At 33.6% G+C, this 21798-nt stretch overlaps 2 protein-coding genes and 1 non-coding gene across 3 annotated transcripts; 2 read left to right on the top strand and 1 right to left on the bottom strand.

Annotated features, from left to right (window-relative positions):
• Nucleotides 1-775: 775 nt before the first annotated feature.
• On the top strand, nt 776-879 carry LOC130958232 (small nucleolar RNA R71). The gene has a single exon (XR_009077364.1). It is a non-coding gene; the product is annotated as a small nucleolar RNA R71 (small nucleolar RNA).
• A 5868-nt stretch (nt 880-6747) lies between these two features.
• Nucleotides 6748-9431, bottom strand: LOC130957349 (uncharacterized). Its single transcript, XM_057884213.1, has 3 exons — nt 9012-9431; nt 7419-7611; nt 6748-7179 (listed from the first exon to the last, which is right to left on the bottom strand). The coding sequence occupies exons 2-3, from the start codon at nt 7591-7593 to the stop codon at nt 6869-6871; spliced, it is 486 nt and encodes a 161-aa protein (XP_057740196.1). The 5' UTR covers nt 7594-7611; nt 9012-9431; the 3' UTR covers nt 6748-6868.
• A 1181-nt stretch (nt 9432-10612) lies between these two features.
• Nucleotides 10613-14735, top strand: LOC130954110 (uncharacterized). The gene is made up of 7 exons (XM_057880849.1): nt 10613-10994; nt 11796-11881; nt 12583-12729; nt 12831-12939; nt 13092-13215; nt 13314-13587; nt 14346-14735. Exons 1-7 carry the CDS (start codon nt 10871-10873, stop codon nt 14451-14453), a joined length of 972 nt encoding a protein of 323 aa, XP_057736832.1. The 5' UTR covers nt 10613-10870; the 3' UTR covers nt 14454-14735.
• The last annotated feature ends 7063 nt before the right edge of the window (nt 14736-21798 follow it).

The following is a 21798-nucleotide window of genomic DNA, read 5'->3' as shown; positions in this document are numbered from 1 at the left end:
TTCGGCCATGTTGATTATATCAATGGCCTTGCACTCTCTTTTTGGATTTTCTTTAGTATTGCTTGGGAGAGTACTAGGAGGAGTTTTAGTGACTTTCTTACTCAACTGGCCCACTTGTGCCTCCAAATTTCTGATGGAGGACCTTGTTTCACTAATGAAGCTTAGAGTGGCCTTAGACAGATCAGAGACTAAATTTGCTAAGTTAGAGGTACTCTGCTCAGAATTCTCTGTCTGTTGCTGAGAAGATGATGGATAAGGCTTGATATTGCTGAGCCTATTTCTTCCACCATTATTAAAGCCTTGTTGGGGCTTTTGTTGATCCTTCCATGAGAAATTTGGATGATTTCTCCATGATGAATTATAGGTGTTTCCATAAGGTTCACCCATGTAACTTACCTCTGCCATTGCAGGATTCTCAGGATCATAAGCTTCTACTTCAAAAGATGCCTCTTTAGTACTGTTGGATGCATTTTGCCATCCATTCAGACTTTGAGAAATCATGTTGACTTGCTGAGTCAACATTTTGTTCTGAGCCAATATGGCATTCAGAGCATCAATTTCAAGAACTCCCTCCCTTTAAGGCGTCCCATTATTCATGGAATTCCTCTCAGAAGTGTACATGAACTGGTTATGTGCAACCATGTTAATAAGTTCTTGAGCTTCTGCAGGCATTTTCTTTAGGTGAATGGGTCCACCTGCAGAATGGTCCAGTGACATCTTAGAGAACTCAGATAGACCATAATAAAATATATCTATCATGGTCCATTCTGAAAATATGTTAGAAGGACATCTTTTGGTCATCTGCTTGTATCTTTCCCAAGCTTCATAGAGGGATTCACCATCTTTTTGTTTGAAGGTCTGAACGTCCACTCTAAGCTTGCTCAGCTTTTGAGGAGGAAAGAACTTAGCCAAGAAGGCCGTGACCAGCTTATCCCAGGAGTCCAGGCTATCTTTAGGTTGAGAGTCCAACTATATTTTAGCTCTGTCTCTTACAGCAAAAGGGAAAAGCATGAGCCTGTAGACTTCAGGATCTACTCCATTAGTCTTAACAGTCTCACAGATCTGCAAGAACTCAGTCAAGAACTGGTAGGGATCTTCTGATGGAAGTCGATGAAACTTGCAGTTCTGTTGCATTAGAGCAACTAATTGAGGTTTCAGCTCAAAATTGTTTGCTCCAATGGCAGGAATTGAGATGCTTCTTCCATCAAACTTGGACGTAGGTGCAGTATAATCACCAAGCATCCTTCTTGCATTATTGTTGTTGGGTTTGGCTGCCATCTCCTTTTCTTGTTCGAAAATTTCAGCAAGGTTGTCTCTGGATTGTTGTAATTTAGCTTCTCTTAGTTTCCTCTTCAGAGTCCTTTCAGGTTCTGGATCAGCTTCAACAAGAATGCCTTTTTCCTTGTTCTTGCTCATATGAAGGAGAAGAGAACAGAAAAAGAAGAGGAATCCTCTATGTCACAGTAAAGAGGTTCCTTATTGTTAGTAGAAGAAGAAATGGAATAAAGAAAGGAGAATTCAAACACAAGGGTGAGGATAGGGGCAGTGATTTGAGATGAAGAGAAGTGTTAGTAAATGAATAAATAAATAAGATGAGAGACAGAAGTTTTCGAAAATAATTTTGAAAAGGAGTTAATGATTTTCGAAAATTAAGATAAGAAATAAAATTAAAATTAAAATTTAAACCAATTAATTAATTAAAAAGAATTTTTGAAAAAGATGGAGGTATTTTCGAAAATTAGAGAGGGAAGAGTAGTTATGTGGTTTTGAAAAAGATAAGAAACAAACAAAAAGTCAAATAGTTAGTTGAAAAATATTTGAAAATTAATTTTGAAAAGATAAGAAGATAAGAAGTTAGAAAATATATTTTAAAATCAAATTTTTGAAAAAGATAAAATTTTGAAAAAGATATTAAAATTGATTACTTTACTAACAAGAAACTAAAAGATAAGATTTTAGAATTTAAAGATTGAACCTTTCTTAACAAGAAAGTAACAAACTTCAAATTTTTGAATCAATCATATTAATTGTTAGCATAATTTTTGAAAATAAAGATAAAAATAAGAAAAAGATTTTTGAAAAATATTTTAAAGGATTTTCGTAAATTAATAAGAAAAATAAAAAAGATTTAATTTTTGAAAAAGTTTTAAAAAGATAAGATTTTTAAAATTTGAAAATTTGACTTGACTTACAAGAAACAACTAATTTTAAAAATTTTTGACTAAGTCAACCCAAATTTTCGAAATTTTGAGAGAAAAAAAGGAAAAGATATTTATTTTTTATTTTTGAATTTTTAATTATGAGAGAGAAAAACATAAAAAATGACTCACAACATGAAAATTATGAATCAAAACACATAATGCATGCAAGAACACTATGAATGTCAAGATGAACACCAAGAACACTTTGAAGATCATGATGAACATTAAGAACATATTTTTGAAAAATTTTTTATGCAAAGAAAACATACAAGACACCAAACTTAGAAATCTTTAATGTTTAGACACTATGAATGCAAAAATGCATGTGAAAAACAACAAAGAACACAAAACAAGAAAACATCAAGATCAAACAAGTAGACTTACCAAGAACAACTTGAAGATCATGAAGAACACTATGAATGGATTTTCGAAAAATGCATAAATTTTTAGAAAAATGCTATTGCCACCAAACTTAAATGTTGACTCAAGACTCAAAAAAGAAACACAAAATATTTTTGCCTTTTTTATGATTTTATTATTTTTTTGTATTTTATTTTATATTTTTCGAAAAACATATAGGAAAAAGAAAGTAATGAATCCAAAGTCCTCAATCAAAATCCTGTGAATTAGACATGGCTTAATATCCTGCCAAGCTAAAACATGTTATATGAAACTCTATAATTCATTCTTGAAAGCTCTGAAAATTTTCGAAAATAGGTGATAAATAAGATTTTTGAAAAATTTTTGAAAATAAAACAAAAAAGAAAATTACCTAATCTGAGCAACAAGATGAACCGTCAGTTGTCCAAACTCGAACAATTCCCGGCAACGGCGCCAAAAACTTGGTGGACGAAATTGTGATCTCTAATAATGGCATTCAACTTGGTGTGCGCATTTACTAACTCAGCACTTTCTTCACAACCTCGCACAACTAACCAGCAAGTGCAGTGGGTCGTCCAAGTAATAAACCTTACGTGAGTAAGGGTCGATCCCACGGAGATTGTTGGTATGAAGCAAGCTATGGTCATCTTGTAAATCTCAGTCAGGCGGATAATAAATGGTTATGGAGTTTTCGAATAATAATAATAAATAAACTGAAAATAAAGATAGAAATACTTATGTAGATCATCGATGGGAATTTCAGATAGGCGTATGAAGATGCTGTGCTCCTTCTGAATCTCTGCTTTCCTACTGCCTTCATCTGATCCTTCTTACTCCTTTCCATGGCAAGCTGTATGTAGGGCATCACCGTTGTCAATGGCTACATCCCATCCTCTCAATGAAAAAGGTCCAAATGCTCTGTCACGGCACGGCTAATCACCTGTCGGTTCTCGATCATATTGAAATAGAATTCCTTGATTCTTTTGCGTTTGTCATCACGCCCAACAATCACGAGTTTGAAGCTCGTCACAGTCATTCAATCCCGGAATCCTACTCGGAATACCACAGACAAGGTTTAGAGTTTCCGGATTCTCATGAATGCCGCCATCAATTCTAGCTTATACCACAAAGACTCTGATCTCACGGAATGGAAGGCTCGGTTGTCAAGCGAGGGCAACCATGCGTCGTGCATCAGGAATTCAAGAGATACGCACTCTAGCTTTCGCTTGTAGAACGGAAGTGGTTGTCAGGCACGTGTTCATAGGGACGGATGATGATGAGTGTCATGGATCATCACATCCATCAGGTTGAAGTACGAGTAGTATCTTCGAACAGAAATAAGATTGAATTTGAATAAAAGATAGTAGTAATTGCATTAAAACTCGAGGTACAGCAGAGCTCCACACCCTTAATCTATGGTGTGTAGAAACTCCACCGTTGAAAATACATAAGTGATGAAGGTTCAAGCATGGCCGAATGGCCAGCCCCCCAAAACGTGATCAATAGTCTCCTAAGATGAATAATGGAATAAAACCGAGACCAAAGATGTAACGTGGTCAAAAGACACTGAATACAATAGTAAAATGTGCTATTTATACTAGACTAGCTACTAGGGTTTACAGAAGTAAGTAATTGATGCAGAAATCCACTTCCGGGGCCCACTTGGTGTGTGCTTGGGTTGAGCTTGAGCTTTACACGTGCAGAGGCTTCTTTTGGAGTTGAACGCCAAGTTGTAACGTGTTTTTGGCGTTCAACTCTGGTTCGTGACGTGTTTCTGGCGTTTGACTCCAGAATGCAGCATGAAACTGGCGTTGAGCGCCAGTTTACGTCGTCTAATCTCGAATAAAGCATGGACTATTATATATTGCTGGAAAGCTCTGGATGTCTACTTTCCAACGCCGTTAAGAGCGCGCCATTTGAAGTTCTTTAGCTCCAGAAAATTCATTTCGAGTGCAGGGAGGTCAGAATCCAACAGTATCAGCCGTCCTTTGTCAGCCTTTTATCAGAGTTTTGCTCAGGTCCCTTAATTTCAGCCAGAAAATACCTGAAATCACAGAAAAACACACAAACTCATAGTAAAGTCCAGAAATGTGATTTTAGCATAAAAACTAATGAAAATATCCCTAAAAATAGCTAGATTTTACTAAAAACTATCTAAAAACAATGACAAAAAGCGTATAAATTATCCGTTCATCGAAAATTCAATTTTTTCTCATTTTTTTCATTCAAAAAATTTGAGATGAAAAATATAACAATAAAAAATATAATTATAAAAAATTAACAAGAATAATGAAAAAAAAATAAGTTGTATCTCTTGTTAGTGTCTCCGTGTCCTTCCTATCAGGATGGACACAAAATACACTAATTCAATATCTCTAGATACATTATTTTTATCCATATCTTTTCTGTCAAACACAATTTTATATCTCAGTATTCTTATTTCAATATTCTGTCTCTATGAACAATCAACCTAAAATACTAATATGTATCTGCGTCAGGCATCGTCATCTACTTTTCTCACTTACAGAAAAAAATTACTTTTATCGTCGTAGCATAACCTAAATATTATTATCTCTCACATTAAAACTTTCTCCTCCTCCTCTATTTTGTCCATTTAATTTTTTCATGAGTTAATAAAACGAAAGAGAAGATGAGGATGAATATGGTTTTTCTATTTTGGGTTTGTGATTTTATACTATAAAGAATTAAATTGAGTTCAATCAGCTTATTCGAGATACTATTTTAATTATATTATATAATATCTACATCATTAAGTTAGTAATTAAAATAACGGAGATCGAACAAAAAATATTATTTATATATTAAAATTAGATGTATTTGTGTATAAATATATAAATAATTTAATTTATTTTTAATATATACTTATATTTTAATATATATTTTATATTGATAATTAATTTTAATATAAATATAATACAGTCAGAAATTGAATTAGGATAAACAGAAATTCACAAAAATTAATTTAAAAAATTATTTTAAAATTTATGAAAGTAATAAACTATTTTAATTTATGTTCGAAAATTCAGATAATATTTTAGATATTATCCTGTAATAAACTCATATTGCAAAGCTTTTTAGTTTTTATGATTAGTGAAGAACAAAGGAAGGAACGAAAGATGGGCAGTGGGAGCCTGGGAGGCACAGCACTGAGCACGCGTTTTTTTTTCCCCGAAGAATTTAACCGAAACGGCGTCGTTCCATCCAAATCGGTCGAATTTCAATCTGATCCAACCGACCGGTTCAGTAGTTTGTATCCAATTTTAAAATAAACGAGTTTGAGAATTATTTGTATTTTTACGGCTCAGTTGAATTTTCAAAACCATAACAATTGAACATCATCTCATTGCTTAAAGAATTAAGATTTCATGAATCATTGGATGAGTAAAATTAAAGACGTAAAATATAAAATTATATTAAGATTTAAATAGTAAAATTGTTAAATTTAGTAAAAATTTTGTAAAATTAATCTATTCATTTAAAATTAGTATATAAAAATTTTAAGAATTAAATTAAAATTATAACTATTATATCTCTATTTTTTTATCATTGGCGTTTATTTCACAACCCAAGCAAGAGGTTAAAATTGATTTTTTTTTTTTTTGTTTTCCATGGTATCCCCCATCCTAATAGGTTAAGGATTAATCCGTCGCAGATCTGAGCTCCATTTAAGAATGAGCTGACCATTCGACCAACTCAAGTTAGATATATATTGTGATTTTTTTTATTAGGTAATCTTTGTAATTGGGATTACTAATTTATTTTTATAATATTTAAATAAATAAATAAATAATTATATATGTTTTTTTTATTAGGTTAATTTTTATTTTTAGTTTAGAAAAAAAATTAAGAGAATAAATTAGAATTTTTAATATTTTTTTAACTATTTTAAAAACAATATATATATTAATTTAGAGAGTAAAGTGATAAATAAATCTTTAAAAATTTATATTTTGGATAAATTAGTTTTTAAAAAATATACTAATAATTTTTTTAAAATAGTATATATAAATACACTATCTTTTATTATTAGAGTAGAGATCTTAATTTAAACTAACTTGTTAGAGAACTTTATTAGTATTTTTTTTAAAGACTAATCTATTCAAAATGTAGATTTTTAAGAATTTATTTGTCATTTTACGCTAATTTGGATGATCATCCTGATTTCGAAGACACTAGTATTTGAATTAGGAAAAAAAAATTTGTTGTTCTACGACAATACATAATATTATAATCTCTAAGTCGAATTTGTATACATTTGGTTCTTTCTAATGAGGGTGCTTATTACTTTTAATATAAAGCCTTGTTCTAAATCGAAAGCTTCCATCTCTAGCAGTATCTAAAAACTCTTCCAAGCCAAATTCATTATCTGAAATTTGCTCTTTTTTTATTCTATTTATTACTCTTACATTTTTTTCAAAAGGCTTATTTGGCTTCACAAACATGAACTTTATTGAAATTTTCTTCTTCTTCTCCTTTCTTTTTATTTTCTGAATTCCCCCAATCCGGATCAAACGTTTCACGTTCTTTTTCTCTATGCAATTCAATGTCTTCAATAAGCTACTAAAATCATAACAATCTGTTACAGAAAAAGAATAAAATTAAAAAATCACAATTTTCAAAAAAAAAATTAACTAGTAACCCATCAAAATTAGATTCAGTCATAAGATTATTCTATTCAAAATCATAAATTTAAAATTCTAAAACAATTTTATATGTTCAGCCAACCACTACTTTTATGATGGTCATAAAATTATTCTTTTGATACGTTTTATGACACAACAATAAAATTAAATTCTAAAACAATGAAATACTAACCTTTTGAGAGAGATTGAATTGCTTTAGGATCTTGAAGAGTTGCGGAACCAAGAATATTGGAAGAACTCTCATTCTTTACGGTGACATCAGAATTTAACAAAGCCTTTGACATTTCACCAAAATTATCAAAGCATGAAGATTTGTCATCCCTGTTTCTTTTCGATTCTGGCTTCATGGTATAGTGTGAATTCACCTGGAAGAGAGCAATAGTGATATGAGAGTTCTTGAAGAATCTTATATATATTTCAAGAAGAGATTTGAATGGAATCGAAATTGACTTTAAAATTTAAATACCGAAAGTAATTAATATCTTGAAACAGATTTTTATTTTATCTTTTGGGGTTAAAACAGCTTTTTAATTATCTTATGTGATAAATGTATATTATTTGAATTTAGTTTACTTCGTTAAAAGGAAACATTGTTTTTCCGAAAAGAAAAGTTTTTGTTACTGTTTTAATTCATAGAGAACTACTTCTAGATTTTAAAAAGTTAAAAATTATTATTTAACAGAAGAAGTTACTTATAAAATACATTAATAGATTTGGATCTTCTAAATTTTGAATTTTACTCCAGAGTAAAATGTAATTTTTTACTATCTATTTCATAAGTGAAACTAACAAAAAATATGAGAGAAAAATCTAAAGTTGCGAGAACCAGACCGGTCAATAAACCGATAAAATTACTGGTTTACTGATTCGACCGAAGTTCAACCGAAATTTAACTGATTTTAATTAAATATTAAAAAAATTATTAAAAATTTTATATATAATTTTAAACATATATATTCATCCTATAATTTTTTACCAATAGATCATAAAAAAAACTCTTACGCTTGTTACCCAGGAACTTGTTCAAAAATACTGTGATAAAAAGAACATAAGAGTTTGTCTTAGGTATTTGACCAAATAAGATAGTCCAAGAGATGTTATAGGTTTCATGCTTTGTAAAACTAAAATAAATAAATTAATAAAAAAATTCAATTAAATAAAGAAATTCTTCGTCACAAATCATAATTAACAACAACTCAGACTTAATCCAAAAATATCAAATTATTCCAAAATCATTCTAATAAACAACTCCTTAGAATAATTATAATCAACAAAAACAAAATAAATAAAAAAAAGCAGCAACTTACAATGGTTACAATCAACCAACAAAAGTTCTATCCAGAAATTAGACTCCAAATCTAACAGAAGGGCAATTCAGAATCTGAGGATCATTTTAATCAACTCCAATTTCATAAACATGGGCAACTCAGAATAAAATAACAAATTCACAGAATCAGTAACACAAATATCTGAGAATCAATAACAAATTTTTTCCAGTAAATTTAACAAAATAAGCACAAGTTTCATAAACATTGGCAACTCAGAATAAAATAACAAATTCACAAAATCAGTAACACAATATCTAAGGATCAACAACAAATTCTTTTCAAAAAATTTAACAAAATAAGCACAAATTAACAAAATCAGTAACTCGGAATGACAAACCCTAAATCAGCAACTCAAATATTAATTGTAAAACCAGCAAACACAGAGGAGGGGAGGAGGAGGCGACACCGGCAAACACAGTATTATCAAAATCGCTTACCGGCGGCGAGGAGGAAAGGGAGTGACGGCGACAACAAAGGAGACGGCGACACCGGCAAACACAGAGAGAGCACGCTCGAACAAAGGAGACGACAATGGCCACAGAGCTTCCACACGACGGTGAGGGAACTTCCTACGACGGCGACACAGCTTCCTAGGACGGCGACAGAGCTTCCTACAACGGCGACATAGCTCCTGCGACGGCGACGGAGCTTCCGAACGCCTCTACCCAGCGGAGACGAGTTCGTCGATGACAATGAAGCGTGGTTGCGGGGCTCTGGGGGATGCGGGACGCAATGGCTGCGGTGGCTGGAGGGCTAGGGTTCTTTGTGCTTTCAATTTAAAATTTGCAGTTCAGTTTGAGAGAGGAGAGGAGAAGAGAGGAATGGGGTTGGGTGCGTTGCAGCGTTGGGGGATCAGGGTTTCCTTTTATGAATTTTTTTTTTAAGAATTTAAAACAACGGCGTTTGAACTTTGAGGGAGGGTTTCTGAACCGAAAACCTTGTAAAAAACCGATCGGTTCCGGCGGTTCACCGGTTAATCGCTCGACTGATTTTTTTAATTGATTTTTTTGCTAAACGGTTTAGAAGGTTAATCGAATCGACCTGATGACCGATTTTCGGTTAATCCAGTTGAATCGGTCATTCAATTGTGAGAAATTATATTTTATCATCTAAAGTAAAAATTTAAAATTTAAAGAATCCAAATTCATAAATATATAATGATTTGATAAGAGATTATTGAGAATTTAGAGAGTTTAATAAAGATGAAGCATTAAAATTCCAAGAAAAAGAGAGACACATTCCTAAAGAGACTACAGAAACATAAAAACATAAATAAGAATTTTTCTACTAGACCTCAAGATATCTGAGATTCCTGCTAAATCTTTAAAAAACTTGTCTTTGAAAACGGAAAAAAAGTACCACGCAAAAATTAATTAAAAGATAAGATAAGATAATTTAATTTAAATCTTCTAAAGATAAGATAATTATTTTAAATTAAAATTGATCTTATTAGATTATATTATATTTGATTTAAATTTAAAATTTTTAAAAATACTACTAATCAAATTTTTTAACAAATCTTAATAACAAAATAAACTAAAATAAAAATTCAAAAATTCAAAAATTAATAATAAATTATGCTTTTTATTGAATTTTAAAATTATTATTGAGTCTAATCTTTTTTTTCTTAATTAGAAGTTGATATAACTCCTCATGTATAAATGCGGTCAAATATTTAAAATTTTTTTTGAACTTCTTTGTGTGCTCTAATCGTAAAACTCTCTGAAAGTATAAAATTTTTATTTTATCAATAGAGTAGTGTAAATTTTGACAATACAAAAGTTAGAAAATATATAAGAAAAATATAGAAAGGGATCAAAACAAAAATTTAAACAAAGGGATCCCTTTTGAATATTAGAAAATATAGGGAGTATAGTTTGTAATTAGTTTCGGAAAGGCCAATGTAATTATCTTTTTCTTTTTGATAAAAATGATAGTTTATTGAAAAATAAATAACTGCGGCGCGCGGCGGGGTTAATTTCGGAAATTCACCATCTTCACAGTTTCCTCCTAATTTTCTCAGTCGGATATTGAAACTTTGCTTGAGAAAAAAAAAAAAAAAAGAAAGAAAGAAAAAAAAATCGATTCTCGCGTGAATCTGTGTGAGGGAAGAGATAGAGAGATGGAGGAGGATCGACGAGATTCTTCTCCTCTAAATTCTAATCGCAACAATATGTGATTATTACGTTCACGATTTTCGTTGAACTTGGATTGGATTATTTGAATTCAATATCTCAACTCCTCACAAAGTCGTTCATTTCTAACAACTCTCACTGTCTCTGGTTGTGCTTCTTCAATGGCGGATCACTCCGATTCTTCTCCTCTGGTCCCTCCCATACCTGTCTCTGATCCTTCCGAGATCGATCTCGAAGCTGGTCCAACCGAACAGATTCAGTGCCGGATTTGTCTCGAAACTGATGGTGATTCTCCTCTTCCGCTTTTTTCTTTATTATCTTTTCGGTTTTCACTTTCAAGTTATCTTAGGTTAGGGCTAATTATTGCATTTATGATAACCCGTGGTTAGAAGAATTCTGTGATTAATTTTTGTTGACATGTGAATCTCTGATTTCGAATTTGGTTCGTTCGTTCGGTATGTTAATAATTTCATCTTTTTCGTTAATTGATGAAGTCCTCTCAAAGTTCTGAAGTCGAAACTGCAAGTTATTCTCAGTGATTGTGTTATTTTTTGTGGAAGGGGAAGTTCTGATGATTTTGTTTTCAATTAGATGCAGGAGTAAAGTTATTGAAATTATGAACAAGTTAGTACTATTTGGATCATTTTGATTGGAACATAAACTGAGATTTTTAGCAATTTCAATTATGCATTACTATCTGGATCATTTGATGGGAACTTGAACTGAGAATTTTAGCAAATTCAATTATGCATTGTTACATCAATAAACAAGGACAGTTGACTTTTTTATACTCCCTCCTTCAAAATACAGTTGATTTTGGTACATTGAAAAATTAGTATATTGTAATAATTGTTTTGAAAATCAATCGGCATACAGTGTATTAAAATTATTCTTTATGTGTCTACTATACAGTCAACTTTGTCTGTTGTACTTCTTTGTGTAGTAGGATATTGCAGCTGTATATAGAATGGCTGCTAATATGTGTAAGCTGCATCATTACCTCTTTGGGCAACGCTTTTGATTTATCATGATATATCTAATGTAATTTCTTCTCAGTCAACCATGAATTTCTCTTTTGTACCTTAGGTAGAGATTTCATAGCTCCTTGTAAGTGCAAAGGTACAGCAAAGTATGTACATCGAGAATGTTTGGATCATTGGCGAGCTGTTAAGGTAATGATTCTCTTTCATTTTTTCAACAGTGTATGTTATAGCCATGGTGAATATTTTTATCCACATCCAGTCATCATTCTAAAACTTTATTTCCGAGTGGACTGCATGTGACAAATTGACTAAAGGCCATTTTGGGTTGCGAGTAAATAATTTTGTTCCGCTAATCTAATTTAACAGTGATCCATGTTATGTTCTTACTTAATGATCTCATACTATTCTCTCTTCTTTTCCTATTACCCTGTTATTGGGCTAGCAGAATATTAGTTAGCATTAGTGAGTATTGTAGTTGTTGTTCCCATTCAATTATTTCCCTTATGTATTCCACCCATTCCTCTTGCAATGATAAAAGGCTTTACGTGTTTTCATATGCATCTAAGTTTATTTGGGTTTGCCATCCTGGTTTACTATTTAGGGCTTCTAGGTTATGTGTAATGCATTTACATCTTTTCTTTATTAGCTAATTGGATTTTCTTTTCCATTTCTTTACTGATAGTATGTACTGATCTTTTGTGCCCTTTATCAGTTTATCTTGGGTTGATAAGAACTAAAGATTATGGGCTAAATTTCCCCGTGCTTGATATACCAAAAATAAAGTACTAAGTGGATGCCCTTCTTCTTACTCTACTGCTAATGGATCAATGTTTAGGGTGGTGTATTTTATGATGCTTAACCTAAAAGGATATATCATGAAATTCTTGCAGGAAGGGTTTGCATTTGCTCACTGCACTACCTGCAAGGCTCCTTATTATTTGCGTGTTCATGTTGCTGCTGATAGAAAATGGCGTACCTTGAAATTTCGATTCTTTGTCACCAGAGACATTTTGTTTATTTTTCTGTCTGTCCAGCTTGTAGGTGAATTATTTCCATTCCTCAAACTAACGTATCCATTTATATTTTATGAATCACATATAGATAATCTGACACGGAGCCCTATTGCCTTTGCATGCAGGTCATTGCTTCGCTGGCTTATTTGGTTTATCTAATAGATGGTTACCAGCAGTATTGGCTTCGTCTTCTCTGGGGTTTTGATAGCGAACTGAGCTTTTACTACATTTGTGGTAAATTACATTTAAATAAGCAGTGTGCATCAAATACTTGTACAATATTCGTTCCTACATTTTCTTTTTCTGTCTTGAGTTCAGAGTCTGATTTTTTCCATATATAATATATTGTATTGGTGTTGATTTTGTGTTGGTATTATCAATTGCAGGAGCGCTGTTGTTTTTTGCCCTGCTTGGTCTTTCTGGGTGCTTCATCACTTGCTATGATCGACGAGTTCGCAATGATTTGGCTCAGCCTTGTAGAGAATTATGTCTTTGTTGCTGTCAACCTGGGTAATAACCCTTATTTTACCTATATATGAGTCTTGAGACTTGGATGTTGTTAATAAATAGTTTCTGGGATGATCTTGTTATGGTTTATATCATTGCAGAGTTTGTGCAGATTGTCACTTGCCAGGCACACTTTGTATGTGGACTGACTGCACCACATGCTTTGAGAGTTGTGGAACAATGGCAACTGAATGTGGTGGATGTTTGGGAGGTGCTGGGGAAGCAGGACTACCATTATTATTCATAATGGCTTTGATTGTTCTGGGACTTTTCACTGTGATTGGGATATTTTACAGTGTATTGGTAGCTACCATGGTAGGACAACGGATATGGCAACGTCATTATCACATACTTGCAAAAAGAATGTTAACCAAGGTGCGATTGGTTTATTCTCCAATTTTTAGTGCAATTTTTGGTATTGCTATGAACTGTCAAAATTTGCTGCATTTTTTGCCATTGCTATTCTGCTAAACCCAGCTTAATACCTAATTGATATGCCCAATTAGCACATATTTCACTTAATTTCTGTTTATCATCTAAAATTATAGATAGTTAATATTTTTTCTGCTTCAACTAATTTAATGCTCTCTTGCATTATATTAGTAATGATTCAAAGTATTTATGGATAGTTTATGGATGCTAAATCTATTCTATTTACTCGATTGTCCCTTGCCGGGAATGGTTCCTTTATGTGAGATCACATGTTATAGTGCCCACCATTTATTAAAGGTGAGGCGAAGTGTGGGATTCACAAGAGCATAATCAACAGTGAAAATAAGCATGACAAGGTCATAAGAGACTTTACTGTTATGCATGAGAGGTTCCATGCTCTTATAGTTTACCGAGTGGTTAACAAAACTAGAAGCTGAATATGAAAAGTGCAATAGAAAGTACTGGACAAAACCACTTAGTGTGGTATCAGTATTAAAACCATGACCCCCATATTTGTTTCATGCATGGTACTACTATACCATTTCTTCCTGGGAACCCTTTAAGGGAGGATGTTTTGACTTGCATTTTGTGCCATCGCTCATATTTTATATCTAACTGAATGTTTGATGCCAAACATGACGGTTCCTTGAAAAATTCTGAATATTCTTAGTTTATGAAATTCTTGTCCTTTCTCACTACAGGAGTATGTGGTCGAAGATGTTGATGGAGAACAGACAGGGTCTGATTGGTCTCCCCCTTCTCTCCCACCTGAGCATATTCAACAGCTGAAGACACTGGGCCTCCTTTGAATGTGAATAACTACTCAGTCATCTACTTGGTACACAGACCAGTCCTCCGTGTTTTAGGAAGATGGTCCTTCAAACAAAGATGCACAGCTACTTGTTAAGAATGTAATAGCTGCTTATTTCAATTTGGTTAGAGGTGTACACGTGCTGTTATGTGAAAATTTGTGAATTTCAGATCCGTTTTACAATTGTAAAGAAAATCGTAGAGAATTCATTGAATGCACAATAACAGGTTACAGGTATGTTGCCGATTCGCCGTGCCGGTTGGCAAGTCTTGTTTTCTTCTATGCTTGCTGTCCATGTCTCAAATTTTGCTGATGGCATATTTCTGAACTAGAGAGACTACCAACTACAGCAAAGTAATTTTGTAAAATAAATTCTGTTGCAGCATGGCAACAGAAAGTTCGGAATTTTCGTTAAGTTTACTAGCTCTGTTCAAAGCAGCTGAAACATAAAACAAAAAGAGCTGTTTACGAATATAGGATTTAAGGTTAATTACAAGCTAATCATTACCAAATTTTATATTTAGATAAACATTATCTAATATTCGTAATTTGAAAATTTTTAAATCTTTGAAGTTTTAACAAAAAAAAAAATTATAAAGTAAATCACATGAGTCATTGAATTTTTATGTAGTATAAAATAAACTTGCAAGGAATAGAGACAGGGAATGGTTGCTGATTGCTGAAGAAATAAGGCGTCGGATGTTAGTTTAGTATATATATTTTATTCTTTTAGTACAATATAAAACTAATCGAGTAATTGGATTGATTCAGATTTCGCAATTATAAAATTAATATTCAAAATAATTAAAGTCGGGTTTAATCGAGTCTTACCCGATTATGCAATGGCCAATGCATGGGTTAGTTTTGTTCGGATAATCGAATGACCTAGAACACTCTTAAAACGAAAGAAACCATTTCACCCTTCCACCATCCATCAATGCACTGTGAGCAAAGGCACGTTTCCAAGATGCTGAAAGGTGAATCCAAGGCATTAAACACGTCGGTTAGATACTTAAACTATGATAGCGTAATAGATGGATAAAGACTTAGTGTGTGTTTGGATTACAGTTTGTTAGTGTGTGTTTGGATTACAGTTTGTAAACTGAGGTTTGTATAAAATTGATTTTATAAAATTGATTTTGATCAAAAGTGAATTAGTATTAACGTGGTTTATGTTTGGCAATTTTATTCAAAATGAATTATAGTAAACTAAATATTGTTTGGATGGCATTATTCAAAATTATTTTTAGGTAAAAAATTACAGAAAATAACATGAATTTAAATAATTATTTTATGTTATCTTATATTTTATTTTAAATATTTAAATAAATTTTAATATTTTTTTAGTACTCTAACAGAATTAATTGAATCATAATACAAAGTAAGAAAATATTCTATGTAAAAAAAATAACAATAACAATAAAAAAACTCATAAAAAAAAAACAGAAATTTTATAAAAAATAATATGTATAAGAGAGTATTAGAAAAAATATTATAAAAAAACAAACATATGAATAATGAAAGACATAATTGGTACATAGAACATAATTTTTAATCCAACGTAAAAAGCTAAACAGAAAAGTTAGAATTTATAGCTTTTGGTAAACGTGGATTGAACATAAAAATCATTTCTTCGTTTAGAGTATAAAAATGTTGCCAAACACAAAGATGAAGCATTCAAGAAGGTCAAACACGCTTCTCTCTTCTCCAACGGAAATCCAAACACACCCTTATAAATAAGGGAGTATTCATAGATCGGGTTGGATCAGATTCGAGGTAAATTAAAATCGAATCAATTGAATTATAATTTGTTTAGATTTAAGTTTTTTTTTTGTATAGCTAAATTAAATCAACTCGATTAAAAACGAATTGGTTCAGTTTAAATAATTGAATACATGATAAAACAGAAATTTATAAAAAAATAAAAAAATAAAATTTTATTTAAAAAAATCATATAAATATAATAAATCAAATAAAAAAGTCAATAATTTAATTTAATTAATAAAAATTATATATTAAATATAGTTAGATTATACTAATAATCAATAAAAATTATATATATTTTTAATTTAATTAATAAAAGTTTAAATTTACGAGTTAGTTCAAATTTTGCATCTCTAAAATTATTATCCGAACTAATTAACACAATTAATTAACATAAAATAACATTGATTTAATTTAAATTGTATCTGATTATTCATTGATTTCGGAACCAATTTGATTGGTTCGTTTCGATTTCGAACGAATAATCAGGTGGCCTAAACCCGTGAACACCTTATATTACAAGCGGAACGTTGTTTACACTCCAATATAGTAATATCCTAATGTATTTTTGGGAATCTAATATCCTTTAAGAATGGATCAAGTTTATGAACGTAATCGATAGCGTCCAGCCGTCCACGTCGATAGTTGTATTGTGGTTTTATTAATGCTATCCCAACCTAACTGAATCTAATTACAGTATCTCATGTAAAATGTTGCATAATACACATGATTCCTAGCATTATATCGTACTAGATTATTAGATAAGATACGTGGAAACATGCTATTCACAGCCAAAAGGTCCAGTGGTCTGTGCACTCACGTTTAAAATGAAGAATGGATATAGGGATAGCTTTCGACATGTGAATTGTGAAAGACGTCAGGTTCTTTATTATCTTATTAATTTTTTTTTCCATAGGCTATGATTTTTAGTTCTTACTTCTTGGATAGATCTAAGCACTAAGCAGTTATAAAAGGAAACTCTACCCACGGTTCATAAATTCTGAACCATGTGATTTTGACCAGCATTTCATGTGAAATCCTAAGTGTTGACTTTAATAAAAAGAGCACTGTTGATGACCTACCACATAATTTTTATTTTTGTTTAGAAGAATGTAAAATTAATTATTGCGACCACTACGATAAAATGATACAGTGAAATTTGTGAGTTAAACACCAAAGTGGTCCCTGAGATTCACAAAATGCACCGATTTAGCCCCTGAGTTCCCAATTGCACATATTTAGTCCTCCAGATTGAAAAAAATGCATCAAGTTGGTCCCCGGATATTTTCCGGCCAGATTCCTTACCGCCGGGAGTGACGTGGCGAATGAGTGCCACGCTGGAGTGTCCAACGGTTGGATGATGTGGCAAATGAAACTTGATGCACCAATGTTGTCCCTGATTCCTTTTTTAAACCCTAACTCGGAATTGGCACAGCACATCTTCGTCTTCTTCTCTTCTTCGTCTTCTTCTTCTTCCTCTTGTTATTCTTCTTCTTCTTCTTCTTCCCTGTTCATTCTCGTACCCATTGCTTTGCTGGTTGGAGGATGGTTGGACATGCAGATGAAGGAGAGGGAAGTTCTTTGCGATCATGCACAAGGAGGCCAAGTCAGAGTAGAGGCACGCGAGTACCAGAGCGGTGTGGGTGTGGGAAACGTCCTATGCTCCGATGGTCTGGAACGGAAACCCACCCAAATAAGCCCTTCTTTGGATGCCCGAATTACAACGTGAGTGTTTCATGAAGATTTGTTGCTGACTAATTTGATGGTAACAGTTAAATTTCATGTTCACAGAGTAGTGGAAGAAAATGGTGTGGCTTCTTTCGATGGGCAGACATTGGAGAAGATGATAAAGGAAATTTGGAAGACACTGCTGCATACAACAATGAAGAAGTGAGCGTTAGTCTTGCTTTGAGGATTGGCAATTTGGAGGCTGAGTTAAGGACCCAGAAATATATGATACAAATGTTAGGATTGTTGTTTTTTTCTATGTTAGTTGTTGTTTTAGGTGTAATGTTAAAAATGTAAGAACTTGTTTCACCTGTGATGAGAAAAGTGTAAGAACTGTGTTTGGAAGCATCTGTTAATGAATGTATGGGAAATGTTTAATTTATTGGTGTGTTATTTGTAGATAGATTTTACAAAAATAGAAACCAAACTGAATGAACATAAGATGTAAATTGATAATAGTAGCTTTGTAGATTATAAACAAGACATTGTCAATGTAACATAGTTGCAGTTGTCCACATAAGGATAAACAGACTGAAACAGCTACCTTCAAGCATAAACTCTGTTAAATTATCTACTACCAGAAAATCAAAATAAACCATATAGTCTACATAAGAGCCATTCCCTAAGAGAGGTAACAAAAAATCCAAAATATCAACCAATGCCCAAATCCCATATATTGTTAAAGCAGCTGCTACAACATCCCAATCAAGGGTTTTTCTTCCTTGGTGCCTTGAACTGAGGTGTTGGAACCATCTTCATGAACCTTTCCAACCTTGAAGCTGTGGCTGCAGTTGCTCCTTGCATCGGAGAAGAAGTTACTGGTTGTGGTGTGGTCTTCCGTTTAGTTGGTAACTTAGGTGGCCTTGTTGCTGGGTGGTGCCTGCTTGAAGTGTAATAAGTTAAATGAGTTACTGTGAAAAGGGGAGTTAAATATAAGATTATGAACAACAAATCATTTGGGATATTTTATACCTCATCTTGTGTTCCACCATAGCTTGGTTGGGATAATTCAACCTCTTCAGCTTGCGGTCCAGACACTGGGGGTGGAATGTCAGCTGCCGATGTTGCCGGATTGGTACTGTTGGTTGCTTCAGGTGCAGGTGTACTCCCAGTAGCAGTAGCTTTGTCCTTTGAAGTTGCCACAGCTGCTGCTGCAGCCGCAAGAGCAGCAGCAAGCTCATCAGCTCTCTTCTGTTTGCATCCCCTCTTGGTGTGGCCCTTTACACCACAATATGTGCATGTGAATGGCTTGAGCTGTCTCTTTAGGGTAACAGTCTGCTTAGCTTTCTTGTTTACACTAGGACCCTCATCAGCGTCCTTTCTTCTTTTGGTTGTGAGCTTTCCTGGTTTTCGTTTGATGTTAGGAGCCTGGGGCTTACTATATGCTGATTTTTCCACATGGATTGACCCGGAAGAGGATTGATATAATGTTCGTAGGTCTTCGTGTATGAATCCATTGTGACCAACCTCCAAGCTCCTCTCCGGAACCAGCCACCAACACTCAATTACCTTGTCATATCCCAACTCCTTGAAATAGTTCCTGATGAAGAAGACATCAAGTCTATCCTCATCTAAATCACCTAAGCAAGCTTTATTGTCAGGTGAGTAAACCAACTTTCCATCAGCATTCTTCTTAAACGTTCCACCATGATGGAACATTATATCCAGCAACTTCTCCATTTGTATTGGAAAAAAATTATACAAAATTTTTACTAAAATATAGAATCCACAATCAACAACAGATCATATGCCAAAATCCCTAACTAACAACTACTTTAGTCACCATGCCATTATAGAAATTTCATATTTTCGGTTTGAAAACAGAGCATTCCGATTACCCCTACCCACATGGTGCGCGAAATTGTGAACTATACTTTTTCACAACTCTCATAATCCCTGGTAATGGCTCCAAAAACTTGGTGCGCTCAATACCATGGCATTACACAACTTCGCACAACTAACCAGCAAGTGCACTGGGTCGTCCAAGTAATAAACCTTACGTGAGTAAGGGTCGATCCCACGGAGATTGTTAGTATTGACGCAAGCTATGGTCATCTTGTAAATCTTAGTCAGGCAAACTCAGATATATATGGTGATGAACGAAAATAACATAAAAGATAAAGATAGTGATACTTATGTAATTCATTGGTAGGAACTTCAGATAAGCGCATGAAGATGCCTTCCCTTCCGTCTCTCTGCTTTCCTACTGTCTTTATCCAACCCTTCTTACTCCTTTCCATGGCAAGCTCGTATAGGGTCTCACTGTTGTCAGCAGCTACCTCCCATCCTCGCAGTGAAAGCTAATGCTCAATACTCTGTCACAGTACGGCCAATCACCGGTTCGGTTCCCTCCCCTACCGGAATAGAATAACTCTTTTGCGTCTGTCACTAACGCCCAGTAGGTTACAGGTTTGAAGCACGTCACAGTCATTCAGTCATTGAATCCTACTCAGAATACCACAGACAATGTCAGACCTTCCGGATTCTCTTGAATGCTGCCATCAGTTCTTGCCTATACCACGAAGACTCTGATCTCACGGAATGGTTGGCTCGTTTGTCAGGCGAGCACTCGGTTGTCAGGCGATCAACCATGCATCGTGCAATCAAGAATCCAAGAGATATTCACTAAGCCTCAGATGCTTGTAGAACAAGAATGGTTGTCAGTCACCTTGTTCATGCGTGAGAATGGTGATGGGCGTCAATCATCACCTTCATCATGTTGAAGAACAAGTGATATCTTGGTAAAAGAACAAGTGGAATTTGAATGAAAGAACAATAGTAATTGCATTAATACTCGAGGTACAGCAGAGCTCCACACCTTAATCTATGGTGTGTAGAAACTCCACCGTTGAAAATACATAAGCATGAGGTCTAGGCATGGCCGAATGGCCAGCCTCCCAATGATCTAAGAACTAAAATGTTCAAAGATGATCTAGAGATCTAAAAGTGATCCAAAGATTTCTATACAATAGTAAAAGGTCCTACTTATAAGAAACTAGTAGCCTAGGGTGTACAGAAATGAGTAAATGACATAAAAATCCTCTTCCGGGCCCACTTGGTGTGTGCTTGGGCTGAGCAATGAAGCAATTTCGTGTAGAGACTCTTCTTGGAGTTAAACGCCAGCTTTGGTGCCAGTTTGGGCGTTTAACTCCCATTTAGGTGCCAGTTCCAGCGTTTAACGCTGGGATTTCTTGAGGTGACTTTGAACGCCGGTTTGGGCCATCAAATCTTGGGCAAAGTATGGACTATTATATATTGCTGGAAAGCCCAGGATGTCTACTTTCCAACGCCGTTGAGAGCGCGCCAATTGGGCTTCTGTAGCTCCAGAAAATCCACTTCGAGTGCAGGGAGGTCAGAATCCAACAGCATCTGCAGTCCTTTTGAGTCTCAGAATCAGATTTTTGCTCAGGTCCCTCAATTTCAGCCAGAAAATACCTGAAATCACAGAAAAACACACAAACTCATAGTAAAGTCCAGAAAAGTGAATTTTAATTAAAAATTAATAAAAATATACTAAAAACTAACTATATCATACTAAAAACATACTAAAAACAATGCCAAAAAGTATACAAATTATCCGCTCATCACAACACCAAACTTAAATTGTTGCTTGTCCTCAAGCAAATGAAAATCAAATAAGATAAAAAGAAGAGAATATGCAATGAATTCCAAAAACATCTGTGAAGATCAGTATTAATTAGATGAGCGGGGCTTTTACTTTTTGCCTCTGAACAGTTTTGGCATCTCACTCTATCCCTTGTAATTCAGAATGATTGGCTTCTTTAGGAACTCAGAATCCAGATAGTGTTAATGATTCTCCTAGTAAAGTATGATGATTCTTGAACATAGCT

This window comes from Arachis stenosperma, chromosome 10 (assembly GCF_014773155.1).
Source record: "Arachis stenosperma cultivar V10309 chromosome 10, arast.V10309.gnm1.PFL2, whole genome shotgun sequence".
NCBI lineage: Eukaryota > Viridiplantae > Streptophyta > Magnoliopsida > Fabales > Fabaceae > Arachis > Arachis stenosperma.
This window is presented reverse-complemented; position numbering and strand designations above follow the sequence as displayed.

What these genes read in the sequence shown, in the direction of transcription:
- LOC130957349 (XM_057884213.1), bottom strand. Translation starts at nt 7,593, where the DNA reads ATGAAGCCAGAATCGAAAAGAAACAGGGATGACAAATCTTCATGCTTT. An exon ending in AATTCAATCTCTCTCAAAAG is followed by an intron (nt 7,180 to 7,418) that starts GTTAGTATTTCA and finishes TTTCTGTAACAG; the next exon opens with ATTGTTATGATTTTAGTAGC.
- LOC130954110 (XM_057880849.1), top strand. Translation starts at nt 10,871, where the DNA reads ATGGCGGATCACTCCGATTCTTCTCCTCTGGTCCCTCCCATACCTGTC. An exon ending in GATTTGTCTCGAAACTGATG is followed by an intron (nt 10,995 to 11,795) that starts GTGATTCTCCTC and finishes TTTGTACCTTAG; the next exon opens with GTAGAGATTTCATAGCTCCT. An exon ending in TTTTTCTGTCTGTCCAGCTT is followed by an intron (nt 12,730 to 12,830) that starts GTAGGTGAATTA and finishes CTTTGCATGCAG; the next exon opens with GTCATTGCTTCGCTGGCTTA.